Source organism: Hyphopichia burtonii, assembly GCF_001661395.1.
Source record: "Hyphopichia burtonii NRRL Y-1933 unplaced genomic scaffold HYPBUscaffold_4, whole genome shotgun sequence".
Classification (NCBI taxonomy): Eukaryota; Fungi; Ascomycota; class Pichiomycetes; order Serinales; family Debaryomycetaceae; genus Hyphopichia; species Hyphopichia burtonii.
Genome location: NW_017963731.1, coordinates 1,298,988 through 1,326,966, shown reverse-complemented (window position 1 = coordinate 1,326,966; position 27,979 = coordinate 1,298,988). Strand labels below are relative to the sequence as shown.

General features: G+C 34.2%; 12 protein-coding genes and 1 non-coding gene across 13 annotated transcripts; 6 read left to right on the top strand and 7 right to left on the bottom strand.

Annotated features, from left to right (window-relative positions):
* Nucleotides 1–1,095, top strand: HYPBUDRAFT_11976 (uncharacterized protein; the record flags this gene model as incomplete). The annotated part of the gene is made up of 1 exon (XM_020219227.1): nt 1–1,095. A coding segment is annotated over one exon (1,095 nt), but the record flags the coding sequence as incomplete, so codon positions are not given.
* Nucleotides 1,096–1,587: 492 nt separating this feature from the next.
* HYPBUDRAFT_149138 (uncharacterized protein) lies at nt 1,588–5,556 on the top strand (the record flags this gene model as incomplete). The annotated part of the gene is made up of 1 exon (XM_020220182.1): nt 1,588–5,556. The coding sequence occupies one exon, from the start codon at nt 1,588–1,590 to the stop codon at nt 5,554–5,556; it is 3,969 nt and encodes a 1,322-aa protein (XP_020076471.1).
* A 1,417-nt stretch (nt 5,557–6,973) lies between these two features.
* HYPBUDRAFT_153202 (uncharacterized protein) lies at nt 6,974–9,272 on the top strand. Its single transcript, XM_020221419.1, has one exon. It carries the CDS (start codon nt 7,057–7,059, stop codon nt 9,058–9,060), a length of 2,004 nt encoding a protein of 667 aa, XP_020076470.1. The 5' UTR covers nt 6,974–7,056; the 3' UTR covers nt 9,061–9,272.
* A 10-nt stretch (nt 9,273–9,282) lies between these two features.
* Nucleotides 9,283–10,317, bottom strand: HYPBUDRAFT_153201 (uncharacterized protein). The gene has a single exon (XM_020221418.1). It carries the CDS (start codon nt 10,299–10,301, stop codon nt 9,339–9,341), a length of 963 nt encoding a protein of 320 aa, XP_020076469.1. The 5' UTR covers nt 10,302–10,317; the 3' UTR covers nt 9,283–9,338.
* A 173-nt stretch (nt 10,318–10,490) lies between these two features.
* On the top strand, nt 10,491–11,252 carry HYPBUDRAFT_108845 (uncharacterized protein; the record flags this gene model as incomplete). Its single annotated transcript, XM_020218662.1, has 1 exon — nt 10,491–11,252. One exon carries the CDS (start codon nt 10,491–10,493, stop codon nt 11,250–11,252), a length of 762 nt encoding a protein of 253 aa, XP_020076468.1.
* Nucleotides 11,253–11,423: 171 nt separating this feature from the next.
* On the bottom strand, nt 11,424–16,119 carry HYPBUDRAFT_109926 (uncharacterized protein; the record flags this gene model as incomplete). The annotated part of the gene is made up of 2 exons (XM_020218734.1): nt 11,424–12,732; nt 16,079–16,119. Coding segments are annotated over 2 exons (1,350 nt in total), but the record flags the coding sequence as incomplete, so codon positions are not given.
* HYPBUDRAFT_t105 lies at nt 15,274–15,345 on the bottom strand. Its single transcript has one exon. It is a non-coding gene; the product is annotated as a tRNA-His (tRNA).
* A 389-nt stretch (nt 16,120–16,508) lies between the features above and the next one.
* On the bottom strand, nt 16,509–17,402 carry HYPBUDRAFT_149133 (uncharacterized protein; the record flags this gene model as incomplete). The annotated part of the gene is made up of 1 exon (XM_020220181.1): nt 16,509–17,402. The coding sequence occupies one exon, from the start codon at nt 17,400–17,402 to the stop codon at nt 16,509–16,511; it is 894 nt and encodes a 297-aa protein (XP_020076466.1).
* A 1,087-nt stretch (nt 17,403–18,489) lies between these two features.
* HYPBUDRAFT_6667 (uncharacterized protein) lies at nt 18,490–18,945 on the bottom strand (the record flags this gene model as incomplete). Its single annotated transcript, XM_020223598.1, has 1 exon — nt 18,490–18,945. The coding sequence occupies one exon, from the start codon at nt 18,943–18,945 to the stop codon at nt 18,490–18,492; it is 456 nt and encodes a 151-aa protein (XP_020076465.1).
* Nucleotides 18,946–20,227: 1,282 nt separating this feature from the next.
* Nucleotides 20,228–21,397, bottom strand: GLN1 (glutamate--ammonia ligase; the record flags this gene model as incomplete). The annotated part of the gene is made up of 1 exon (XM_020219743.1): nt 20,228–21,397. Exon 1 carries the CDS (start codon nt 21,338–21,340, stop codon nt 20,228–20,230), a length of 1,113 nt encoding a protein of 370 aa, XP_020076464.1. The 5' UTR covers nt 21,341–21,397.
* An 853-nt stretch (nt 21,398–22,250) lies between these two features.
* Nucleotides 22,251–24,270, top strand: LYP1 (Lyp1p; the record flags this gene model as incomplete). Its single annotated transcript, XM_020219225.1, has 2 exons — nt 22,251–22,257; nt 22,874–24,270. 2 exons carry the CDS (start codon nt 22,251–22,253, stop codon nt 24,268–24,270), a joined length of 1,404 nt encoding a protein of 467 aa, XP_020076463.1.
* Nucleotides 24,271–24,372: 102 nt separating this feature from the next.
* On the top strand, nt 24,373–26,990 carry HYPBUDRAFT_11966 (uncharacterized protein; the record flags this gene model as incomplete). Its single annotated transcript, XM_020219224.1, has 1 exon — nt 24,373–26,990. One exon carries the CDS (start codon nt 24,373–24,375, stop codon nt 26,962–26,964), a length of 2,592 nt encoding a protein of 863 aa, XP_020076462.1. The 3' UTR covers nt 26,965–26,990.
* A 225-nt stretch (nt 26,991–27,215) lies between these two features.
* HYPBUDRAFT_157452 (uncharacterized protein) lies at nt 27,216–27,674 on the bottom strand (the record flags this gene model as incomplete). Its single annotated transcript, XM_020222290.1, has 1 exon — nt 27,216–27,674. One exon carries the CDS (start codon nt 27,672–27,674, stop codon nt 27,216–27,218), a length of 459 nt encoding a protein of 152 aa, XP_020076461.1.
* Nucleotides 27,675–27,979: the final 305 nt, after the last annotated feature.

The following is a 27,979-nucleotide window of genomic DNA, read 5'->3' as shown; positions in this document are numbered from 1 at the left end:
GACATTGGAGCTGGTCTTGGTGGTTCCATCTTAAGAAGACACTTAATCGACGGTGCTGCTGGTATTGGAGCTGATGCTGATCTCTTAGGAGCTGTCTCTGCTGGTGCCGGAATTGGTGCTGGTGGCTCTATCTTAAAGAGATCTTTAGCTAGTGGTGGTATTGCTGCTGGTGTTGGTGCCGATGTCTTAGGTAGCACTGCCGATATTGGAGCTGGTCTTGGTGGCTCCATCTTAAGAAGACACTTAATCGACGGTGCTGCTGGTATTGGAGCTGATGCTGATCTCTTAGGAGCTGTCTCTGCTGGTGCCGGTATTGGTGCCGGTGGCTCCATCTTAAAGAGAGAGGAAGAAGAAAAGAGATCTTTAGCTAGCGCTGGTATTGCTGGCGGTGTTGGTGCCGATGTTTTAGGTAGTAGTGCTGATATCGGTGCTGGTGCTGGAGCATCTGTTTTAAAGAGAGATGTTGGTTTCTTTGAAAAACTTAGAAGCGGTGTTTCTGGTGCTGGTCAAAGCATTTTAAGTAAATTTACTGGATCTGTTCCAAGAGCTTCATTCACTGTTTCTGATGTTGCTTGGGTTGAAGGTGATTTATTTAAAGTGACTATTAACTTCGAAACTGTTGAAGCTGCTAAACTTTTTGCTAAATTCCAAGATGAATTGAAATCTCTTTCTGTTGGTGGTGTCGGTGATGATGGTTCTGACCAACTCTTATGGGATGGTAGTTCCAACAGTAAAATTGACAACTTTGCTAAATGGTCTTCTACTGTTTTAGTTAAAGCATCTAAACACAACAATCTTTACTGTTTACCAGATGACTTTGCCATCAAGTTTGATTGGACTGCTCAAGATGCAAGTGAATTACATTCTCTCTGGAGTAAATACTTTGATACCACTTATGAATACACCTTCTCAAAAGACTTTGGTACTACTTCAAAGAAACAAAACAATATAAAAGTTGAAAAAAGATGCTTAGAACACGCTTCAGGTAATTCTACTGAAGCTGATGCTCAATTTGATACCTCCGTTTTGAATGAATGGAAAACTAGTACTAATGTCTTACCAAACTTCTGCTGGCCAAGTCACTGTTCTGCTTAAGAAGCTCATTATCATTGATGATTTCATTAAAAATATGGTTTATTAATGTTCTGTTTCTCTGTTCTCTGTTCTCTGTTGTTCATTAATTGATCTTGTTTTTACTCCCCTCTCATTTAATTAGAAATATTTACTGTAAAATTAATAAAGATTTGTTTATACATATAAAAATTCAGCTGTAGTTTTATCTTACAATTCAATATTTGTAAAAGTCTATTTTCCGCTACTAGAGAATATGATGAGAAGCGAAAAAAAAAAAAAAAATATCAGTACCAGAGACAAATACAACTTGTTTATATATGACTTAAACTAATTTCTTTATTTTTTTAACATTCATTCAGCAACAGGTATTACAGACTCTCGTTTGACAAACGAATATTAAAGGGGAACATTTATGAATTCCTAACTGTACTAAGTTTTATCCTGGAGGAGATATTAGAGCAGCACTACATACTGACGCGTAATTTGAGTTAATACTACTATGTTAATTGAAAAATGCCACCAAGAATCCCCATTAATATGCAATATAGAACCAATAGGTTTGAGACATTTACAAGAAGTGTGAAAGTTTCGGGATCGACTCAAGTCAAAGACTGGACTAACGACAAGCCTGATATTTTGAATCTAGTGGATAACGGCTTCTTCTTTTCTCCATCACTTAAAAACTTGGATCAAGTAACATGTGTATGCTGTGGTAAAAAAGAACACAACATAAATGAGGTTGATAACATATCAAGATATCACCTTCTGAATAATCCAGATTGTGCATTGTCTGTGATTGTTTCTTCATTTGCCAATTTTCTTGCAGACGACAATCAAGACGAGTTTTGGTCTTCTCAAACAAGAAAATCATTAAGAGAGCCTTTGACAAAAGAATCCATTGATATGAGACGAAAGACTTATAAAAATTACTGGAAATTCGATAATTTAGTTTCGAGGCCAAAAGTAACTAGTAAATCCCTTTCTGAATCTGGATTTTACTATTCTCCAATAGAGGCAGGAAATGATAGAGTTTTTTGTATGTATTGTGATTGTTGTCTAGACCATTGGGATGAACAAGATGATCCAATACAAGAACATATTTCTAATCTGAATGGCAACTGCTATTTCTTAAAAAAATACCATGATAAAGAGAATGATAATGCAGGCATTAATTCAAATAAGTCAAAGAAAAAGACAGAAAAGAAAAGCCAAATACTGCTTAAGAAAGATACATCAGTCAATGAAAAAGTCACGGAAAAGATAAAGTCATCACCAGATACCCTTAATTCTAAGGAAGCATCCCCAAGCAGTACATCAAGAAAAACGAATAAAAAAACGGATAGATATCAAAAGACCAAAAAGAATAAAAGTTTGGGAAGGATTGAGCCAGATGATGAAAATGTTCAGGGTATTGATAGTGACCAAGGCATGGCGGAGAATAATACCTCTCAAGAACCTTTGATCGAGCCGACAATAACCAATGAAATAATGAACAAATCCACGTCTGATAGTCTACCCGATGATGATCAGCTTTCCCAGAATTCGAGAAACCTAAGAAGAACTAGGAATACTTTTAAACTAAATGAGACCAATAGCCCGAATGAAAGTACAAAAGAGGAACCAGAGGTCCAATTTGAACAACATGAAATAGACACTAGAAATCTTGACCTAGACCTGATAAGCTCAGACTCTTACTCAATACCCCAAGAAGCGTTCTCTAATGAAGAGCATATTCATATAACTCAAAGTGACGACGATTCTTATAAGGCTGATTTTACAGAGGAGCTGGATTTTGAGTCTACAACCCATATAAAAATTACAGGGACTAGCGAAGAGCTTTCGAAAGAATCTAAAGACAGTAGCGTATCTATTTCCCGAAGGACTAGGAGCCGATACACACTACTTGAAGTAAACCCAGATACATCAAATTCCAAGTCATCTCTGTCAAGTAAGTTAAAAGCATCGACTGAAAGTGATACCCAAACCAAAAAAGGCGTTAAAGAATCAGAGATGCCCAATAATTCGGAAATACCCAACCTTAAGGAACCCCCAAATAATGCAGAGAATAATTCCTCAAAATTTCCTCAAGCGAAGAAGAAAAATGGTACATCAAAGGCCAAAACTATCGAAAATGAACCCAAAAAGACAAAAGGCAAGAAGAAAAGAACCGAGTCAATTTCTAATGAAGGTAATGGTAATAATGAAGCATTAGAGAAGCCATCGAAAAAGAAGAAAAAATTAAAGCTATCTAAATTTGCACAATCACCGTCTCCTCAATTTTTTGATACATCAAATCAAAACATTGGTGACTATGATGAAGGTCACGTTGACTTTCACGAAATGGATGATAGACCAAAAGTTGTTCTAATGCCACTGACGAATACCAATTTGAAAAAGGACAATACTAACATTCCTTCGAAACCAAGGGCCGAATATAATGTTCGAAAGACCAAAGAGAAGGTAAATAGTAAAGAGAAGATCCGAAAAGGCGAATCACAAACCAATCAGAATATATTGGATGCTTCTTTTTCAAATGGGTTATTTGGGGATACGTCTGATGCCAGAGATGATGTCTTTAACAATGAAGTTGAACAAGTCAAACCTCAACCAAAAAGAAAAAGAAGGTTGAGTTCTGAAGATGTCAGAAACAAAGCCCCAAGAGCGTCTAATAAAGATACTAAAAAGAAAGAAAGTCTTGCTTACCACAAGAATGTCTCAGAAAAGAGTGCAAGCCCTCTCAACCATCCAAAAAGAGATGAAAATGATTTAAACAAAAAAGACATTACCAAAGCACAAGAAAAAGAATTCGGCTCAAATGACATCTTATTTAATGACAGTGATTTGAATATTGAAGAAGAAGAAGACAAGCCATTGAATAAAAATATCAAAGATTTTAACCAAAATAGACATTCTAGTGGTAACGATCATATGGAATTGAGAGACCGTCATATCATTGAGTCCGATTATATTAGGAAAGAAGTTACAGACTGGGAAGAATCTCAGTCAGAACAAAAGGAAGAGGAGTCAATCTACCATGAAGCTGTCAATGGAGATTCATCCCCCATTCTCGATCATTTACCGTCTAATATTTCTGGGTCTACTGATATTGAGAATATTGAAAAATATAAGCCACCTGAAACTCTAGAAGGGGATCACAAAGAAGCAAGCACTGATACAAAAGAGACCTTTAAGGAAAACTTTCTCGAACCGCTTACTCTTGTGGAGGATCTGGATATCGAAATAGAAGAACAAGGGTTAACACATAGCATAAAGGGCGATGAAGAAGTATCTGAAAATAATCAACCAGTATATAACAGACGAGAGGATAATCGGAAGAAACAAGAAGATGATTATAATACTTCAAGCTCTCCAGTAAGTTCCAGGAGTTCAATTTCACTTTCTAGATCAATCTCGCCATCAGTGTATAAGGAATACGTTAATGACATGAATGAGTTCAAAACAGAGTTTTCCAACCCACAGATATCAACAAGCAAAGAAACTGATCAATTAGACCAACCAGAATTGGTCACTGTTGTGAAAAAAAATCAACTCCAGCCTTCTAAGAATGACGATGATGATGAAAATATGCATAGAGACGAGATTGTTGAAGAGAGCGATGCAGAGGAGATTACTAGGGAGAGTTTCGATAATAAGACACCAAATGATTTAACAACAAAAGAAAATACTTTGAAATCAAAGAGTACAAAAGAAACAATACCAGAAGGAAATACCAAAGAAAAAGATACTACAGAGAAAAATACGCCAAAAGATGTTACTTCGAGAGATAATTCACAAGCGATTTCAAAAGCTATAGCAAGAGAAGATGATACAAAAGAAAATACTGCAAAAGAAGATACAAGTGAAGCTAAATACATAAAGAGCAAAGAACAGGGAATACATAAATCACGAGAAATGACTCAAGGTAAAAAAGATGAAGATAAGGTGGACATCGAACCATCGGATAAATTGCAAAATGGTTTCAATAGACATATTGACGGATCGAACGATGGATATTTGAAACCAAATGAGAAAGGAGAAAGACAAAAAATACATGCATTGGCAAGTGATTCTACTGTTAAAAGCAGAAGTTTGTCATTTGACCACCAGACTCTCTTCGGAGTCGAATCGAGTACTCCCGAAAAGAGGAAAGAATCCTTACAACCACCTAAGAACATAAAGCCAAAGCGATTCACACTTGAGCTGTTTGAAGATGAATTACTGACCATGTCTGATACCGTCAAATATCTCGAAAGTTTGCCAACATCAAAGTATGGACTCTACAATGATATTGAAGGAGAAATCACTGATTTTATTGCTGCCATGCCCGAAGAAGAAGAAAACATGACAATCGAAGAATGGCTTCGTCATAATGCCTCTAGCTGTGCCAATACAGTTCGAGACGTCGGTAATAAAATGATCAACTCCTATGCTAGTATGTGTGATGAGATGATTAAGGAAGTCGAGTCCTTACCTGAAGAGTAAATGCATTAAAGCAAGTATAACTCCTCTAAGGTCTTGGTAAAATATATAGTTATTCTACACCCACTCGAATTCTAAACCTACAACCTCAATAGAACACAACTGTAATCATCTTTCCACTAACCAGCTTTATATGCCATATCACTCAAACGATATTAAAAGAAGTATCGCCAAATGCCAGTGATAAAATTAAGTCACCGAAACAAAGGAAAAAAAAAAATAGAAGGCTCGTGAACGTTTGTAGGTGTCACTACCTTTTTTTCCAGTGAGTGAGTAAATCCATTAATTATCTTGAATTGGTTCATACTTCAATAGACCCTGATTGAATCAAATCAAACGTGATCAGCCTCTCTAACTCCAAGTACAGACACATTGAGTTTTCAGTGTTGTTACTCAAATAATTTGTTACTTACCGATTCAGTGTTTGCGAGATATCCTGAAGACAAGCGGAGCACCCATAAAAATAATCAAAACTGGACGGTAAGTGTCGAGTAATTAGATCAACCTCTTTAAGTGATTCAATAGATAAATAGTGGTTTCAGTCTTTGGTAATCAATATTTGCTGAATTGTTTTGAAAAAAGAAAAAACAAAGATTTCGGATTTGACCTTAATCTATAATAGAGACTTATTTGACCAATTAATAGACTGCTTACGGTGAAAATAAACAGGAAGAAATCATGTCGTTTTGGCCGTTTTCCAATTCTCTCAATAGTAATAGTCAGCTCCAAAAGTATTTAGATTCTGTTCAAGATCTATCTTCTATTTCGGTGGATGATCTTTTAATAGATGCTGTTCTTCTGCAGGAATTGATAAGTGAACTTCATAATATCAAAGGAAATTATAGTAATAATTATCCAAATTTCCAATTTCTGCAACAAACTGACTCAAATAATTCTTTTAACTCGGATACTGCTTCTTTAACTTCCTCAAATACCGATTTTAGTAATACTAATAATAGCAAAGATGCCCGTGGAGCAAAACTCATAGAAATTCTTCTTCAGCCTCATATATTAAGTGGATTTTTGGATAATTTAGTTGACAGTGTTGATTTCTTTCATAAATTGACTTTAAAAGAAGAGCAAGAATTGAATAAGCTTTTAGGAAATGATGAAAATAATGTTCAAAATAACTTAGACGATGACGTTGAAATTGGTCAAGCTGAAGATAAAGATGATGCTGATACTGATTCTAAATCTCAAAAAGATGGTGAGGATGAATCGAGTGAAGATAAACAAAGACGTATTATCCAAGCCTCATCAGATATTTTATCAATTGATTTATGGGTTATTCTGAATCGAATTCTAGAAACTCCAATCATTATTGAAAAATTATGGCTGATTTTACTGTTGGAAAATTTAAAAGAAAGCTCACCGTCAGTGTCTTATTTAGTCCACATATTAGATCAATTGATGGATACAAATAGTATAGAATTTTTAAATTACATTCGGCGCCAGAAAGGTTTGGTTGATACCTTTTTGAATAAAATTGAAATTCCGATGTTAATGGACTTTTTCTTAAGAATAATACAAACTGATAAACAAGAATCACCAACTGGAATCCTTGAAACATTACATCTGCAAAAATTAATACCAAAACTTATAGATATTCTAAAACCCCACCCTTCACAATTTGTCGAATCCTCTGCTAATATCCCAAACCATGAACTTTTTTTCAAACAAACTGCTGCTACCGATTTTATAAAAGCTTTGGTCACTATTTCCTCTAATACAGCCTTGGCGGTTGTTTTAGAAACAAATATTGGTCCAAACCAATTAACAAGAGAACTAGTATCTCCAGAAATCATTAATACTATGATTAATGATATTATGCTATACAAAGTATCATCTTATGGTTCAACCTTTCAAACAAATAAACACGGTATCAATAATTGTGTTGGAATAATAATTGAATTAATAAGAAAAAACAACTCTGATTATGATCTAAATTGCGGTTCCTACAGTTCAATGCTCAATAATGATGGTAATGGTGGTGGAGAAATCAATTCTTATGTTATGTATCAATGGCTTAAAGATTTTGACCAGAACCCACCTGGTCCTAGAGACCCAATATATTTAGGAGATATGTTGAAATTGTTCTCAGAGAATTTGGATAAATTTTCAGAATTAATGGAGCTCAAGCCTTCAGTGCCCTCTAGAGTTGACAGAAACTCAAATATTTTAGGATTCACAAAGTTCAAATTTTCGGAGCTAATTGCAGAACTTTTACATTGTTCTAATATGATTTTGTTGAATTCAAGAAGAATAAAGAGCGTGATATCAATCAGAGATCGTGTGAGATTACAACAGAATGAAAGATTGAAAGCAGCCTTGGAAGAACCTTTAATATCTGCGGATCAAGATGCCACAGATAGCCCCATTCAGGATGTTACTAGTGGACTTGATGACATTTCATTAGATAATATACAAAATGAAACCAGTAATGAAAAAGCTGATGACATAAAATTGGGAATTGACGAAAATGACCATAAGTATATGCTCGAAGCTTTAGAAGACGAAGAGGCTTCAGATGACGATGAACCTAGTATTTCACCTGAGAACCCATTTGTATGCGATGAAAGGGATAAAAGCATTAGGTCAAATCCTTGCGTAGGTGATTATTTTAAGACCAAGCTTGTCGATCTGAAAATTTTATCGAGTATCATTTCAAAGTTCACCCAATACCCTTGGCATAACTTTTTCCACAATGTTGTCTTTGATTTAATACAGCAAATATTCAATGGTAAACTAAATTCTTACAATTCTTTCCTTATTGTTGATTTATTCAACAATTCTCAATGCAATTTAACTGATTTGATAGCTGACTCGTATCAAGATTCATGTGATCCAAGACCCGGTTATATGGGTCATCTTATATTAATAAGTGAAGAAGTTGTCAAATTCACATCTCTTTATAAGCCAGACTTAATCTCTCCTATAATTGTCAATGCTATTTCTTCAGAAAAGTGGGACTGGTTCGTGAATGATATTCTTTTGAAAACGAGAGAAGTTTACAACGTAGTCTTGGGAGCTGAACAAGATGACGAGGATGAAGAGGATCCTCACCATGATAAGCCCGAACGTGACCATGATTCTTTTGGATTTGATTCTTCTACAGTTGGATATCTTGATTTGGAATCTTATGATCATAATAATGGCAATAATAAACACTCAATCATCTTAGGAGATAGAGATAATCATGATGCATTTATAAATGACGGGCAACATGATTTCCATGATGGGGAAGATGACGACCAAATGGAAGAAGCTAGAGTTCCAGATGTTAGAATTGAAAATATGTCACCAAACAGAGAGTTAGAAAATAACGATAACCTGGATGATGAATTTGATAGTACAGAAAGATATCATGAGAATGATTTTCTTGAAAACTTATCAGGGTCAAGCTCCTCGGATGAAGAAAATGAAGACGAAGATAATGACGACGTTAACGACCACGATCAGAAAAACGATAGTAACGAATTACGAAGAGTTCCTAAACATAACAATTAGCCTTTCTTCATAACCTTCTTTCAACAAGAGATTTCACTATGGAACAGTAAGAAAAAGATAAAAAAACAGGAAAAGCAAATCACATAGATTTCCTTTAAGCTTGTTAATGCTTAATGTTAAGTATAAACCAATCTCCAATAGCATATAAAAGTTAAATACTTCAAGTCACCACAGTAACTTTGTGAGAGGCTACATTAATTTTTAAATTTAAAACTACACCGTATAAATTCTCTAGCTTATATATTTAATTACATATTTAAAGATAGCAGTTTTAGATTTTATTTTTGTTTCCTATTTCTTGCTTTATTTGAAGGTCTTCCGTAAAGAACTTTACCATTTGGAAGCTCCTTTTTATCGCCTTTATGTGCTTTCTTCTTGGATTTCTTCAAGGTTTCTGTTTGTTCTGCTGAAATTGTAGTCTCAGGCTTGTCGAAAACAACAGTTGTATCAATTACTTTACCAGTAAGTTTACCTAAAGTAAGATTCCATAAATTACAAGGAAGCTTGAAAAACAAAGATTCTTTGAAGCCAGGGTTCACGTTAATTTCAGACTCATCAATTGGAATCAAGAACTGTTGATTATTTTCATCCGTTTCGATCAAGTTAACAACTCCTTGAGCAGAGATGAGAAATTGCTTGCCTGTTGCTTCATTCATTACTTTCCTGTCTGATCCGTCCGATGGAGGGAACTGTGAACCCCAAGCCTGAGTCTTTATTTGATCTTTCAAAGTAGCAATACGTTTATAGTCTTGTTTTCTATTGATCTTCAATGAGATATAATGAAGAGTTCCGACTAAAATAAAAACAACACCAATAGTTAAAATCAAACCAGGACGGAACTTAGAGTAGAAGTAACCAGTGCCTTTCCATTTAGGAAATCCTTTATCAAGGAAGTAATCGTAACGTCTGCGTAATGATTGGTCTCTCAAGATGTTACCAACCAAAGACAATCTTTGGAATCTTTCTTCAACAGTCTTCTTCAATTTCTTATTCCCCGCGAACTTATCCGGATGCAACTGACGTGATTTCTTTCTATAGGCTTTGGTAATTTCTTGCAATGTGGACTTAGGGCCTTGTAATAATCCCAACCAGGAGTAGAATGTAACATCCTGACCAATATCTTGTTTAATCTTGTCATTTAAACTGAAAATTTCATAATCTTGAGGACTCCAATTAGCAGCAACGGACACTTTCAAGAAAACACTCAACAATATGGTGATCCAAAAGAAGCCCAACTTCATCTTTAGTGTAGTTTGTAGAGTTATCCAGACTTTTGCAATGACAAATATTTCAGCACGAGATTGAAATTTTTTTTTTGTTAATGATTTTTCGCTACTCAGTGAACACGCTAATGAGAAAAATAACAACTAATGTTAATTGAAAACTCATCTACATCTTCTTCTTCTAACTTAGCTCAAAAGAACAGAATTATGCCTAGAGGTGGCCACTTATACCCGTTACCTACGAACTTAAGGTTCATATTTTTTTATAATGTGTGTGCAACTACGCTATGGTTTTGTTGTTTAGGAAGGTTTCTTATACTATTACCATTAGTTGGTAGAAGGTTTCTTCCAGGAGGCATAGCGGATTTCTTTCATGTGGTGGCGATACTACCATTTGTTGGTTTTGCTATTTACAAGTCGATGATTGATACCAGCATCTCAAAGAAGGACTTTTGGCCATTTTTCAATTCAGTGAAAATGATCTGGATCTGTTATGGGGTCATATTTCCACATCCAAAGATAGCCAAACATACATCTTACTCTTTGATAATATTCTCGTGGTGTATTACATATTTGATCAGTTTCAGTTACTACGGATTCAAGGTCAAAACTCGAAGATCTCCCCATTGGCTTTTTTGGGCCCAGTATCATAACTTTTTCTTAACATTCCCTCTTGCATTTACTGGTGAGTTAGTAATTATATTTCTTAGTCTTGGATTTGTTGAGCCTCAATGGCATGAAATTTTTATAAAGGCCACCTTGTTAGGTTATATCCCAATTGGTTATTTTATGTGGGGGCATTTATATGATAGAAAAGAATTGAAATTTGATCTAGCAATGGAAAAAAGAAGACAAGGAAGAGCTGCTCAGAATCAACGTAATTCAAATGATGCTAATCAAGCACCTGTGGTTGTCAATGATGCCCAACAACATCCATTGAGAGAATCCACTAGTCGTGCTGATGCTTGAAGTTATTTATATGGATACAAATGAAAAGTATCTAAGTACGAGGTTAATGTATACATGTATTATAAATATCTTATATAAGAAACATAAATTAGTGTACCGAAGCACATTTAGAAATAAATAAGTAGTAAATACCAGATTTCAAGGTAATTTTGCAACCAGACAACCAACTATTCAAACTTTTATGTTAAATTTGGTACCCACAATCATAAATCTACTTAAGGTCCAAAAGATGAAAGCACCGAGAGCAAGACAAGCCACTAAAACCACAAACATATTATAATCATGGATTGAACCTTTGCTAATAATACTGGCACCTATTGGAATAACTACCAAATTACCAACACTCATAAAGGCATTAACGATTGAATATTTCTTACCTAATTCGCTGGCTAATGTTATTTGTGCTAGACAAGTTGGAACCATTGAAAGAACACTAGCAGAATAAAACCCACCCAATGCAGCAAAAGCGTATAAAACATTCAAGCCTTTGCCACCAAATGGGAGCCAAATAACAAAAAGGCAGATATTGAGACCAAGAATCATAATGATATTAACATTGAATCTTCCCAATTTATCAGAAACATAACCAGGTAACCATCTTCCAAGTATACCAGTTGCATTCCATACGGTAAGAAGTAAATAGGAATCGGATTCACTAAATCCACGAGCAATGGCATACGAAGGGAAATAGGTAAGAGTCAAAATCAAACTCAACTCTCCCATGAATGCACCAGTTACTAAGAAACAAAATTTAAGATCTAAATTATTCAATCTATGAGGATCTAAGGCTTGAAGAACTCTATTCCAAAAACTTTTTTCAAAAGCAATCTCATCATCGATTTGTTGCTGGTGTCTTTTTGGTTTAGATTTAGGATCACGAGTAATTCTTTCCTTAGCGAGACCAGTTGCAATACTCATGAGAGTAAGACACATGAAAGCAACTGTTCTCATGGCCCAAACGAAACCGAATTCAAAATACAAGTGTCTTAATGTAAGAGTAAATAAAATAGCCCCAGCTGATCCTCCACAGGTTGCAATCCCAATTGCTTGACCTCTTTTCTTAAAAAACCATTGATTAATTACTGCTACTAAAGGGGGTAAACCAATACCATTACCAACCCCCAAGGAAATGAAACTTAAGATGAATTGCCAAACTTCAACACAATTTGCAGTTGCCATTAGCCCCAAGAATATCAAAGCTGTAGAGCATGCCAAAATTTTGAAAGCACCTTTTTTATCGAAGAGAGATCCAATAAATATACCTGTTCCATATGCCAAACATAAATAAATTGAAAAAATCCACGATATAGTGGAAGCTGGCAAGTTTGACAACTGGTGGATTGACAAATAACCCGAAACAGCACCAATACTGTTTATAAAGCCTAAGCATACAGTAAGGCCGCAAAAACACCCAAATAAGACGAGGTAAGCTTTGAAACCACCATCAGGATAATCCAATCCCTCAGTATCTTCCACCCCTCTATTCAAATTACGAGTCCTGGTTTCGCTTTCGTCATTCTTATTCCGTGTACGTTGTTGCTGATACAATTGGCCTTCTTCAATTCTTGCATCCATATCTATACGATCAAATGACTCCCGGCCAGATCTCGTGCTAGATTGTTGCACCGGAGCCATTTCAATCACTGATCCCATCATTTTTTTTTATCTCGAAGCACCAGGAGAATGCAATTATACGTTATGAAAGACTAAAGTTTGATAAAGAAGAAGGAGAAGGAAACGGCTGCTTTAAAACCTTTTCTTTTCTTTTTTTTTTTTTTGTTTAATTTGTTAGTAAATTAAGAAGGGAAACGACTTCCATGCAAAGTTGCAGCTAATGTAACGTCGGAGTAAGGATCTTCTAACTACAATAGTGAGGGAGCTCATATCATGTATCACAATAACCTTTATCTAGAGATGACTCAACTTCCGGGGTTTATTATGGGCATTAACCAATTCCTCAAAGAAAAAGCCATATATCTCGGAAGATAATAAGCGAGAGTGCAGATGTACGGAGGTTCATACAAGGCTATAGATGTCTGTACTTTTGACTAAATTGTAGAACTAAATTATAATGAAAGGATTTAAAAAAGATATCTAAGAGGGCGGGATCAAGTTTAATTGAATCTGGAGATAATAGAAGAAAAAAAAACAAAGTCAAAGAAACGGAGAGATGTGTCAATCTAATGATCGATAATTATGATCTAATAATTATGACCAACTAATAATTGGATAGTTTTCAAAGCTTCATATTTTAATTCATTATCACCGTTATTATTATCCAAAAGACCCATGATGTATAATTTATAATCACTTGATTTTTCGGTATTGATGAAGGTAACTAAATCTTGACCCAAATTTTTAATTAAAAATTGTAAGTCATTTAAAAGGATCACTTTTGCAACTGAGGTTGAATTTGAAGCAGATAAGATTTCGAGCATTTTTTTAACGATTTTATAGTTATTTTCTTTAAATTTATCAGAATTTTGTAACCAAAATTCATTTGATTTATGGGTTGGAGATGACCAACTTATTAAATCTGGATTTTCTAATTCAGTTAAGTATTCATCTAAAGAAGTTAATTTATTATGAACAATTTCATTCAAGATATCATCCAAATAATTTAAATCATTTGATAATTCTTCATCACTACCATTGGATGCAAATTTTCTTTCTTTTAAAGTTTTTATAATTGACAAACCATCATGGAATAATAATAATTTTATAGTTTTAAATTGTTCAGAATTTGAAACGCTAATTGCGGTAAAATTTTTCAAAGTTGAAACTGCAATTCTAACAATTTTTAATTTAATTGAATCTTTTGAAATAATGAGTAAATTTCCTATTAAATCTGGGAAATTATGAACCAAAATTTTATTAATATTTGGATTAAAGGATAAAATCCAATTAGTTAATAAAGTATTATAACTTAATTGCAAGTTGAATGAATTTGGTTGTTTAGCCAGAATCGAAATTAAATTATTAATTGATTTAAAATTTGATACTAAATTGTATTGTTGATAAATTGATTTATAATATTTTTGAGTAACCAATTCTTGTAATAATTGAATCCCGATGGATTGTGAATTAATGTCTTGAGTATTACCAATAAATTTTGATGATGATAAAACATCAAAAATTTTAATTAAAATTTCTTTATCAATTTTAACATTTGAATTATTTTTAGATACTTTAGTTAATAAGATTGTTAAATTGTATAAACATAAAGTTTGAACTAAAGTATCAGTATGATCTAAATGTTTTAAAAATGGATCATAAGGTAATGAAGAATCAATTTTTGATAAATTTAATAATGAATTAATAAACTCTTGCTTTGGTAATCCAATTAATAAATCATTAAGTAAAACTAAAATTTTTTTCAAAACATCATCTCTTGAATTAACATCTAATTTACTTAATGAATTTAATAATGTTTTAGAATGTAAATCTAATTGGGATAAAATCGTTTGATTTCTATTTTCAAGTGATTGTGATTCTAAAACTTGAATCAATTCAGCTTGTTCGGTTGTTATGATACCAGATCTTCCTAAACCATCCCATGGTACTACTTTATCTCGAAGTAGACCAGTAACATTTGATAAGTAGCCATTATCAATTACCAAAGGAGTCTAAATTTGTTAGTAAAAAAGATTCTGAATTATCCATTTTAAAGAAAATTTTCAAAGTTTACATACATAATCCATAATCATTAAGCAGATTTCTATCAGCAGCTATCTCAATCGATTGAAGATTGGTTATATTGACCAGGTAACTGCAAAGTATATCTTGATAACTTGATTGAAATTATCTTTTTCCCTCAATGCAATTTTCTTCCACAAATTGTGCTCCAATACACGACCACATATAAGTTCGGTGAATTCCACCATTTCATTTCACGACATTGGCTAGCTTTGAAAGTGCAATTGAGGACTGTCAGTCCATTTCCAATGCTGTTGTTTCGAATTGTAAAAAAAAAAACTGAAAGAAAATTCATAAGTTTAGTAAAAGCTTATGGAAAAAAACATGCCGTTCCCAGGAATCGAACCTGGGTTTCTTCGGCCACAACGAAGTGTACTAACCACTATACTAGAACGGCGATTTTATAATATTGTGAAACATTCACAGCAGATATACCAGTAAGTGTATATGCCACAATTGAACTGCGAAAAAAAATCGGCACTCCTCTGACCATTAAAACGGTCCCATGGTATGCTCTTCTCTTGGGTTTCCACGTCACCTACCGCATTTATTTTCAAAACCCCATTATCACCTCCCCAGACTTTACTAAGGCAGAACAACAATATGTCAAGGCCTGGGAAACACTCATCAAGCCACACCTCAAAGATAACTTTAACCTTCTACCTCCAACTGAATACAGTTGGGAAGAATACAACGCACTCATGACGCAACCATTGCCAGATACGGCTTTTGCAAATCTTCCTACGATTAAACCGGATTTTTTCCAAAAGACCAGCTATAAGCACCAAATCACCAAATATAAAGACAAAGACGCGGAACTTGGGTCTAAACAGCTCACAGCTCTTGCTTCTTGCTCGGCAGACAAATGGAAAACGTTTTGGAAACATATCAAGACCTTCTATTTCTCTCTCGACGTCAACACTGATCACATCCATATCTTCAACCTAGGTCTTAAACTATGGACATTTGTGAACAAGCCCCAATGTCTGTTTTGCGGTCGCCAGGTAGATCCCAGATTTTCCCGGGATCTTATTCCAGACGAGTTTCTCACCCATGTCTATTTAGAGTGCCGTGCAACTTATCTCATTTGGGCTTACTGCCAGTATCCTTCGACACAAAATGTCCCTGACAGAACTTGGTCTCTTTTTATAGCCAATGCTTCTCTGGACACCAACCAAATCCGAACTATTAATAGATACCACCTGATCCTTTTAAAAATTCAGGACTTTCGACTATCGCAGAAGCAGGAGTCAGAAAGACTTCCTGCGTTACGCAGAAAGGCTGCGAAAAAATTGGTATCTTATTATATTTCGGCACTCAATCTATAAATTAAACTAAGTAGTTCCTCTGGGAGCTCAACTCAACCAGCCCCAACCACTTCTATCACATCACTTAATTCAACATGGGTTTTCTTGACTAAACATAGTCTTTCCCACTCTAGGTATATATTAGTAAATAGTTATTAAATATATATTCTTATATGTCAAAAAAAAAAAAACGTTATCGAGGTATAGTACTAGGCATAAACTGTCTAATAAGCCCTTCTCGCTTATCGTCGTTTTAACTACTACAGTTTATGTCTTCCCAACTTGTACACTGCGCTATTCGATGATGAATGATCTTGATATCAGCCCACCAATTACCACCATTAGATAACATAGTACATCCTGCTGCCATTTTCTTCAGTACCCAAGTATCCCATACTTCCTTAACTGATTTACCTGTTATCTCATGAGCTTTAGTATCACATTGCCCTTTATGACTATGTGGTTGTATACTAACATACCATTCCACGGAATCGCCTTGACTCGTCGTTCCCGGAGTGGGGTCTAGAATCTCTCCGTGCTTTGACACATAGTAAAAACCCCATTGACACTCTTTAGCTGCTGGCGACTTAATAAAACCTTGAATTGTAGAAGCAACTTGCCCTAAGTTAGCTGCATAAGTCAATTCTTCAGAGAACCTATTATGTTTATTGTAGATCCACTCAAGCATAGAATAAAGATCATTTACATTTATCTTTAACAATCTCTCACCGATAGATATTAGATATGAATGGTAATTCCCATACACTGATTCTGCATAGCTGATCGAATCATTTCTATTGGCATTTTTGGCTAACCTAGGGACCATGACCCCTTCGATCACACAGTTACTACCTAAAACTTTTTGCCAGCTATTAGGATATAGATAACTCAATAATGGCTTGTAAAAAGCCTCATCGTTTAACAATGCAGAATGATTGTCATACCGTGTATGTAATAGTTCATTTATACTAATCGACCCGTTAATAAATAACCCTAAGCTATTTGATGCTGGCGTTTTTACTACCACAGCATTGTTAGCATATTCTGTGTTATATTTCAGACAATTATACAATTGATTTGATCCAAGAGCGTATACGTAGTTAACTAACACTAATGCGATTATCACTACTGACTTGGGGTTGAGCATAGTTATTAAAAATTTTCAAACTTCTCGTTACCTTTTTTTTTATTCTAGGAGAATCTTCTGGGAGGATCTCAGGTATATTTATATTATTCTTTATGAGAGTGTGTTTTGAAAGGAATCGGTGTCCGGGCCTGCACAGAGGGTAGATGGCTGCGAAGAGGTATAATAAGAATAAAGTACTAAAGGGAATATTACTTTGTTTATTAGTTAGTTGATTAATTAGTTAATTATATAGAAGGAGAGAGACTAAGGAGGAATTCATGATTATTTATATTATTCTCTTTGTTGTTATGCGGGCTTATTGTACGACCGTATAGCATCGTACGATGTTAGAGCCATGGAGAAACACCTTTCAGTTATAGGGAATTTCACTCTTCTATTACTCCACCTATTATACCTCGTATCAGCCAAACTAATTAGGAAATTCTTTCTCAGAATTCCCAGGAAACTCCTTTCAAATTTTTAAAAAACCAGCTTTTGGATTGGCTTTAAAGCAGCATAACATGAAAAGTAATATCTAGTGGAGGCCCCTAAAAGTACTTTGATTTAACTACTTAAAAGAAACCCTAGTTGCTTCTTCACTCCAGTAGTGCTCATGGAAGTAATTTCAAAGTTTTGTGCTAATATTGTGTGCATGAGTTGAGTGAAACTATCAATCCCGCTTGATTTTCTTTAAAAAAAGGTTTAAGCCTGTCAACTTTCCAATAATTCGTGAATGTAATACTAGAATTAAAAATGGGTTACCTTCATCCACTCGCCGGGTGTCTTGTTTTCAATCTACAAGATAAATCAGGTGATATAATTTACTTGTTTTATTTTTCATTTTGTTATGAAATGTTGACTCAGTCTTAATTACATAACGTTGAGCAATGCTACATGCTGAGATATTGGTCTGTGGAATCCAATGCTTTGTAAACACGTTGAGTAAATTTCAACATTTTGCAGCTAGTGAAGAGACATAGCCATACCGATATATAAGCCAGATACGGGCTAATATCTACTAATGGTGAATCGATATTTACAAAGCATCTACCCCAATAGAAGTAAAATATATTAAGCGAATAATATATAGGTTTACCATTGATACAAACTAGTATTTGTCAGCGTTCCAAAACAATATTAGGTTTGTTGCAGTTGGAGTCAGCAGGAGTGAACTAGTACCGAAGCCTAAATTTTCTCTTAATCGAGAAATAACTTCAGGATTCACCTCTTCCCCATTGTCATAGGCCACAGTTGAGTTATAATAGGGCAAATTACTGTCGAATACAGCAGAATGATCATTAAACCAATTAGAGATGCTTGCTATATGCGAATCGTTTGCAGGTTGAGTAAGGGGAAGAACAACTCCGTTATCAAGTAATAACGATGTAGTATCGTCGCTTTCATTGTCTAAGACTTGATTTTGAAGGAAGATATAAGTTAATTGGTCTTGGTTGAGACCGCTATCTCTATAGTTTGAAATCAAAGTGGGTAAAAGTTGTTCATTGCTGATGAAGGCAGTTACTGTCATTAAGACAGATAATGAAGTTAAAATTGATAAAATCATAAGTTGATAACAAGTTACTTCGTTATATAAATAACAAGGGAAATTAGGGATATTTATCCTTTTCACTCCCCTTATCGGCAGGAAACCGGTTAATTATAAAGTTTATGTCAAAACAGCTTCTATTGGCTAAAGATTCATGGGGGATAAATATGGCATGGTTTCGTTAATTACATTTCCGACCCTTCAAATGAAGGGTGTATTAGTGCGTGACTATAAAAATAGATTTGAGGATTTGGAGCATGAACAGGCATGTTCTGTTAGCAGATAAGGGTTCTAATAAGTAGACGGACTTGGATATAATCAGATACAGGCTTTATTCTGCGAGAGTTTTAGCAATTCAACTTTTCATGAGTTATAGATGAAGCTTGCAACCAACTGATTAATAAGATTAGTCGGGTCGTTTTACATCACTTTGGTAGCTTAGAAAGGGGCTTATACCAAATGAGAAGGTTTCTCAAACTTAATGGAGCCAGCTATTGGTGCCTCTTGCGGATCGACAGGGATATTTGAATTTTCGGTAATATAATCAATTTCAGTTTTAAATAACAACTGTAGTACCCTCAGGATATACTCTGATTAACCCTTAGCAAGAACCTAAAATGAAGAAAAAACTTTAAAGTTTTTTAGCAAAGACTATTTAACAACTTCGAAGGCACCTTTAATTAATAGGTTGTATGAATCGGGTGTTACCTTGATCAATTTTGATAAACGCATAACTAGTATATTTATTAGCGTATCAAGACTATAGAATAAGAGAACTTCTACCATTAAGTAGTGAAGACAACGTAGTGACTAGGATGCTCTATCAACGCCACTCTCCATTCTATGTTGCGGTGAATCATCTCTCGTGATGGTTTAAAAATGTTACCTCTACGGTTATATTCAAGAGGTAAACTAACTACTCCTACTATGAAGGTATTATTTGTGATACTATTTTGCAACAAGAGCCGGTGTACGGATGTTACACCAATGAAAATGTCCCTCAGCACAAGACTCAGGTCTAATGTTTAAGATTAGATGTATTATCTTTATAAGAAGTATGTTTATAATGTTTATATGATATGTTATGTTTTTAAGATATGGTTATAAGATCACATGTATAAGCATCACATGTTCATTACTAAAATAAGCGTGCGGATTGGCTGCAAAAGGAACCTCCGTACACTAAATTAAATTAATAAATCGAGGGTTTTTTTTTTTTTTTGACTCCGACTACAAAAATGAAATAACCAAACAACGTAAATTAAATTAAAGAATTGAAAGTTTTTATACAATAAATAAATTAATCAGAAGATTCTCTAGCGTATTCTTTTGACATGTCAGCATCTGGAATAGAACCACAAATGGTTTCAACCATGATACCAGTAACCAAGTAAGGATCGATATTAGAAGCAGGTCTACGATCTTCAAAATAACCATAACCTTCTTTAGCAACTGATCTTGGAATACGAACACTAGCCCCACGGTTAGCAACCCCACTACTGAAAGCTTCCATAGCCGCGGTTTCATGTTTACCAGTTAATCTTTGATCATTATCAGAACCATATAATAACATATGTTCTTTATGTCTTTTAGCCAATTTACTTAAAGCATCTTCAATTGATTTCATACCACCTGGGACTCTCATTGATTTAGTAGAAACATTGGTATGACAACCAGCACCATTCCAATCACCTTTTAATGGTTTTGGATGGAAAGAAATCTTAACCCCAAATTCTTCAGCAACTCTTTGTAATAAATAACGAGCCATCCATAATTCATCACCCATATTAATACCATTACAAGGACCAACTTGAAATTCCCATTGAGAAGGCATAACTTCGGCGTTAATACCACTGATACAAACACCAGAATAAAGACAAGCACGATAATGAGCTTCTATAACGTCTCTAGCATAAACTTTACCGGTACCAACCCCACAGTAGTAAGGACCTTGAGGAGCAGGGAACCCACCTTTTGGCCAAGCATAAGGATAGTCGAATTCATCAAACAAAGTATATTCTTGTTCCAAACCAAACCAAACTTCTTCATCTTGATGGGCCTTCATTAATTTGGCACACTCATGTCTGTGGTTGTATTTATTTGGAGTACCATCATTATTCCAACATTCGGTTAAGACAATGATATTATCACCTTTTCTAAAAGGATCAGGATAAAAAGCAACCGGTCTTAAGTAGACATCAGAATCATGACCGGGAGCTTGACCAGTGGAAGAACCATCAAAGTTCCATTCTGGTAATTCATCAATACTACTTGGAACTTTACTCAAGGTTTTACATTTAGATCTAGTAGACCCTTCCGAGTCAATCCAAACGTATTCAGCAAGAACCTTACCTCTTTGAGGTAAATCAAGATACTTAGATAAAATAGCAGTATTTTCAGTAATTGAAACCATTATGCAAGTGTGTTACTTTTAGCAACGATATATAAAAGGAAATAATAAAAAAAAAAACAAACTTTTGTATATGAAAAAGATATATATAAAGAAAACTAAATGAAAAAGTGAAAAATGATAAGGAATAAATTCAAGTTATATATGAAGGAGAGAAGAAAAAAAGATTAATTTTAATTTTAGTAAAGGTTTGTTTAATAGAGGTTTCTGCGATAAAAAGAAAAGAGCGAGCGTGATGTCCCGACAGCAGGGGTGGGGGTTCCCACCCGTCCAGCCAGCTGTTTGGGGACGTGGTCTCCCGGTAGCAGAGGGTGTCCCGATAGAACAGACCACGGTGCCAACGGTGATTGGACGCGATAAAAAGAGCGCACCCGGGGCGACACCCCCCGTAGCCGTATCCCGCACTATCGGGAACAGAATTCCATCTTTGGATAAGAAAGGGACGGGTTCCTTGTACGAGGAACTCACAAGTGTTTACCCAAACTACGGTGGTAGATATATATAGATGGATAGCGATGTTTATTTGATGGATGTATAAATACAAGTATATATAGAATAGGGTGATGGTGACGGATGTTGATGGTGATGGATGTTGATGTGATGAGGTTGGTGCTGGACCGTTGCGAGGGATGGACGAACGGAGCGGTCTTCAGCGATATCTTGTGCATTTTTTGCCCGTATGTGGAGATATCAATAAATTGATACCCCTGATCTATTGTGTGTCATCTGATCAACCATTAATTAATTACTGATAAATGGATTACTGTACTGAGTATGTACTGATTGTACTAATTGAGTATGTACTGATTGTATTGAATGAGTATGTACTATGTACTGATTGTAATTGAGTTACTGGTTGAATTAATTGTGTTGTACTAGTTGAGTTGTACTAATTGAGTGTTGAGTAACTAGTATGAGCAGTAAGCACTGAGTGAGAGTAAGCGAGTGAGAGTAAGCGAGTAATGAGTAATGAAATACTAGTTGAGTAACAGTAACGCGGTTAAGTAAAACGGGAAATCCTGAGTCAGCGAGTGAGTGAGGAAGTAAGTGAGTAATCGAGTGAGAGTAAGTGAGTGAGTAAGTTAACTAAGTAAGTGAGAAGTTACTGAGGAAGTAAGTAAGTAAGTGAGGAGTAAGTAAGTAAGTAATTAAGTAAGTAAGTAAGTAAGTAAATTCAACGAGTGAGTGAATTCATTGAGTGAGTGAATTCATTGAGTGAGTGAATTCATTGAGTGAGTGAATTCATTGAGTGAGTGAATTCATTGAGTGAGTGAATTCATTGAGTGAGTGAATTCATTGAGTGAGTGAATTCATTGAGTGAGTGAATTCATTGAGTGAGTGAATTCATTGAGTGAGTGAATTCATTGAGTGAGTGAATTGATTCTTGAGTGAATTGATTCTTGAGTGAATTATTTACTGAGTGAATTGGGTGAATTGGGTGAATTGATTATTGAGCGAATGAATTATTTACTGAGTGAATTGATTAGTGAATTGATTAGTGAATGAATGAGGAGGAGTTGTCCACTGACTGAATAGTGATGGATGAGTATACTCCCTTGAATCCGTGTTCTACTAAAAGATTACTTTCACCTAATGTCATTTCACTAATTTCAATTGGTTCTACCATTGGCACTGGTTTATTCTTTCTGATTTCTTCAATTCTCATAAAAGGTCCCTTGGTTAGTATTTTATCTTTTACTTATATTTCTTTTATTTCTTTAATTATCTTATTAATAACAAAAGAATTATCTTGTTTAAAACCAGATAATGGTTCTCTCTGTCAATTTCAATCTTATTTACTAAGTAGATCAATTGGGTTAGCCAATAATTTAATTTATTGGCTAAGTTGGTGTTTTACTCTTTCTTTAGAATTATCCATTTTATATTCTTTACTAAATTCGTACTTGTCAGTTCCTTACTATACTTCAATTATTACCATTTGGTTCTTATTAACCTTAATAAATTTATTACCAGTAAATTATTTTGGTTTATTTGAAGTGTTTTTCTCCCTTTTCAAATTACTTTTCCTATTCTCCTGGTTATTCATTACTACTTTGGCTTTATTTGGTCTAAATCCACACTGGGAACCAATTGGCTTCTCCAATTGGTTCGCTAATTGGCCAACCTCCTTCTTGGGCCCACTATCCTTATCTAACCTACTTTCAGGCTTAATTGCAACTAGTTTCACTTTCCAATCAATTGAATCAATTGCTTTAACTTCGGGTGAGTTGCAAAATCCTTCCCCACAAAATTTTAATAAAATTATTAAACTCATCTTATTCAGAATTATCGTGTTTTACCTTATTTCTTTATTCATCCTAACTCTACTTGTACCGTATAATGATCCGGATTTATCTTCTCTTTCTTCTCCATTTTTAATTGCTTTGAAAAATTCTTATTATCAAACTTCTTCCTTACTATCTCTCTTCAATTTTATTATCTTCACCACAATTCTTTCCGCTGCTAATTCAAATATTTACTTTGGCTCAAGATCTTTAATTGCCCTAGTGGAATCTTCAAATATCCCCCATTCTTCCCATATCCTCAAGACCGTCAATGGTGTTCCCTACATCTCAATCCTTTTAACCTCCTTTATTGGTCTTTCAACCATTTTACTACAATCAGATTCCTTGATCTCAATATTCAATTTCCTTCTAAGTACTTGTGCCTCGGCTGGTTTACTCATGTGGTGTCTTTTACTGTTTTCTTACATTAGATTTTGTCATAAAATAAATCATTCTAATTGGCTTTATTTCGCTTCTTGGTTCTCAGCTATTAATATCATTTTCATCCTACTCACCAATGGTATCGACAGCTTCTCCTTCTCTTCATATTTAACCCCCTTTTTATTCTTCACTTTCTGGGGGGTTCTTCATTTCTTCTTAAATGAGTCTTCTTGGTTGATTCCAATCGATTCTATACATTTTATTTAATCTCGTGTTTTTTTTAGACCCGTACATTCACAACAATAAATAAAAAAAAATCATCGTTCTCTTCGATTAATAAATCTAAATACATCTTAGAAAGCATTGACCATGATTGGGAAACTAAAGTATCTTATTCCTTTGGTGATAGCTCTTTATTCTTTTCATCTTCTTTTCAATGTTTGTCCTGAAATCAATAATACTGGATTTCAAAAAATCTTAATTGATAAATTAACAAATTCAGAATTGAAATCACTTGATCAATTTAATCATTTTGTTTGTTCTAAACCTCATGTTGCTTTAGTATCTCTGAAATTAATTGATTTTGATAATGATTATCAAATTTCAAATACCTTGAATGAGCATACTTCCAAATTGAAAATCCATTGGCATTCTTTTGATGATAAATATGATTTATCAAATCAAGTTAACCAAGCATACACAAAAAGTGTGGATAACATTCACTCCAATTTGATTCCTTGGCTCAATTATCATTATAACGAATTAAAGCTTAAATCAAGTCATTACTACACTATTGGTTTGGACTTCTCTCAAATATATTTTGATCAATTTTGTATCTACTCCAAAAGTTATTATCAAGATTATATAGTAAACAATTGGAATAAATTAAATAACTCTCCTGAATTCCAAAACTTTATTAAAGTTGCTAAAATTGATTATTTAATTGCCTTTTTCAAACAATTTTTCAATGAATCAAATGAGTCTTTTAAAGAAAAATTGCAATTCATAAAAAATGAAGGTAAAAATTTATGGAAATCAACTAGTGATAAACATTTTAAAAAAATCGAAAATAATAATATCGTTGATGTCGTTAAAGATATTCTCGATGATGTTTTAGAAACTCAAGAAGCTAAAGAACCAAAGGAAGTCGCCGATGATGAACCAAATACCGTTGATGAACCAGATGCAGTAGAAGAAAATGAACCAGAAACTGACGAATCTGAAGCTGGTGAGTCAGGCGCGGAGGCAGAAACTGAGTCAGGTGCAGAAGCAGAATCAGGTGCAGAAGCAGAATCTGAAGAAGCCGAATCTGAAGAAGCCGAATCTGAAGTCGAGGTTGAAGTCGAAGTTGAAGTCGAAAGCGATTACGATAGTTCTGACTCAACTGACGAGCCTCTTACCATTCATCTTACCTCAACCATTACTGAAACATCCGACTCAAAGGAAACCGCCCTTGAAAATTATGATAATAAAGAAACCGATCTCGAATCAAATACTGCAGAATTTAGAATCGATCAAGAATTAAAATTTTGGGATAATAAAGTTACAAAAACTTTAAATTTATCTTATGATAATTTGAAGTCTGAAATGAAACCATTTTTAAATTCTACAATGGGTGAAATCATTGATATTGTTTCCGCTAATTTAACTAAAATTCAACAAAGAAATTATCAATATTATAAAGAATTAGGTTCAATGAATTCTAAAATTTATAAAGATGTTGAATATATTAAAACATATAAAGAAAAAGTTGAAAACCCTGAAGTTCCAAGAGAGTTAGTTCGTGAAGTTATCAAAAATGCCCGTGAATACCCACCAAATGAATTGAAAAAAATTGAAGATTTATTAAATGAATATAACTCAATAATTTTAACAAAATATTTCGAAGTTATCCAAGAAACCATTGATATACTAGAATCATTTTCTGAAATAACCGTCCAAGATTTTGCAAATCGTTTAAATACTTTATTACAAATATTGGAAAACTCAAATGATCCAACTTTTTCGGATGATTTATCTTGGAAAGCTTGGAAACGTTTCCATAAAGTTAAAGATGAAATTTTCAAAATTAGAGATAAAATTTACGATGATGCAATTCATTTTAAAGAACATCCTTCTTCTTATACAGTGATACCAAATGGATTAGAAGATTGGATTAGTTATTTAAAGAATATAAATTTCCACATTGAATTCATTTTACATGATAACGACGAATACTTAAATTTGGCAAGAGCCAAAGCTAATGTTGCATTTCAAACTAGAGAAGGATATGAAAGAGAGTTGGAAAGATTACAAGCAGAAGAAGAAAAAGCCAAAACTGAAAATATTGAGTTTTCATCTAGTGGTTATAATGATAAAATGAATGGTACTCATGAGGAATATGATATTGACATAGTTAAAGACGATGGAACTGAGGGACAGGTGGAGGTTGAAGACCCATTGGTTGAAGAGAAAGAAGAAGATGAAAGAGAAGAAGAGCAAGATGAAGAAGAAGAAGAAGAACAAGAAGAAATTATAGAAGAAGTCGAAGAAGTCGAAGAAGCTGAAAATGAAGATGAAGAAGCTGAAGAAGCTGAAGAGGCTGAAGAAGATGAAGAGGCTGAAGAAGCTGAAGAAGCTGAAGAAGTTAATTCAGATTCGGATTTTGAGGGAGTTGAAGTGGAAGTGATTGAAGGAGATGAAGATTCAACCGAAGAGACTCCAGAATCCGACACTGCCGAGTCAGCTCAAACCACTGAGACGGATTCAACTGCCGAGTTCGATGAAAGTGATTATGCCAGAGAAGCAGAATACCGAGCAAGAAGAAACGTTATAGATCTTGGTAAAAATAACAAGGGAGTTCCTCCTACAGTTGAAGAAATGGTGAGAAGACAACAACAAGAGAAAGAGGCCGAAAAGCAAAAAGGTGAAGATATTGATGGTAATGATATTGATTCATTGAATGATATCGACAAAATATAATTGCAAAAAGCCACCACTAACAAAACGAAAAAAAAAAAAAAAAAGCGTAGTTTAGTTCTTATAGTTCATTTAATATACAATTATAACAAAGGAATAAATATATATTCAAAGACATAGATTATATAGAAAGAGGAAGAAATGAAAGGTTGGAAGACACTCCTAAAATAAAGATACTAACAAAGTCGTTAAAGAAATACAAACCCGGACTCATCAATGAATAAAATTATACAAGAAATACTTGGTTATAGGGTTTACAAATATTTTTCTTTAATTTCAGTAATTTTTGGAGCAACTACTGATTCATATTGACCTTTTAAATGAGCGTATAATTCAACAAGGTGATCATAAATATGAACCTCAGCAACTTCAATCAATTGCCATAATTGAATAACATAAGGATGAACAATTTCTAAATATTTACCCTTAACAAGTTGTAATTTAGAATCAACTTCATACTCTTTATAGTATGGATGAGAATGAACATGTTCATCCAAAAATTCATGAACTTTACTCAAATAAGGTTCGGCAAAATTAACACCAGCATTATATCCATCACAAATTTGATTATGATGATGACTTAACGGATGTAAAACAACTTCAGAACTATGTTCTAAAGGAGTTTCATTTAATTGGGAACATTTAAAGTTCACCAAATAAGCAGAGTAAACCACAAGTAATGTAAGGAAAAGCTTACCAAAAACTGATACCATCTTTAATTTAGTTATTAATCAATTGCAATTGACTAGCAGTAAAAGAAAAATAAAAGCAATCGTGGCGAAAGGAAAGGATTTTTTTCGTTTTTCAAAGATCGAGTAGGAATTTGGCGAACAAATTCGAATTTCATAAGATTTTTAATTAGAGTAACTAATTGAGTAATTTTGTTATTTTGGGGGTTTTAACATGAGTCACGTGAAACCGAGGACGCTATTTTGTATGTCCAAGGACAACACCCGAGGGGTGCTGCTGAGTTCCGGGGGCATTTTTTCACTATGTTTATTTACGTTTCTGCTTAAAT

What these genes read in the sequence shown, in the direction of transcription:
- HYPBUDRAFT_153202 (XM_020221419.1), top strand. Translation starts at nt 7,057, where the DNA reads ATGGACTTTTTCTTAAGAATAATACAAACTGATAAACAAGAATCACCA.
- HYPBUDRAFT_153201 (XM_020221418.1), bottom strand. Translation starts at nt 10,301, where the DNA reads ATGAAGTTGGGCTTCTTTTGGATCACCATATTGTTGAGTGTTTTCTTG.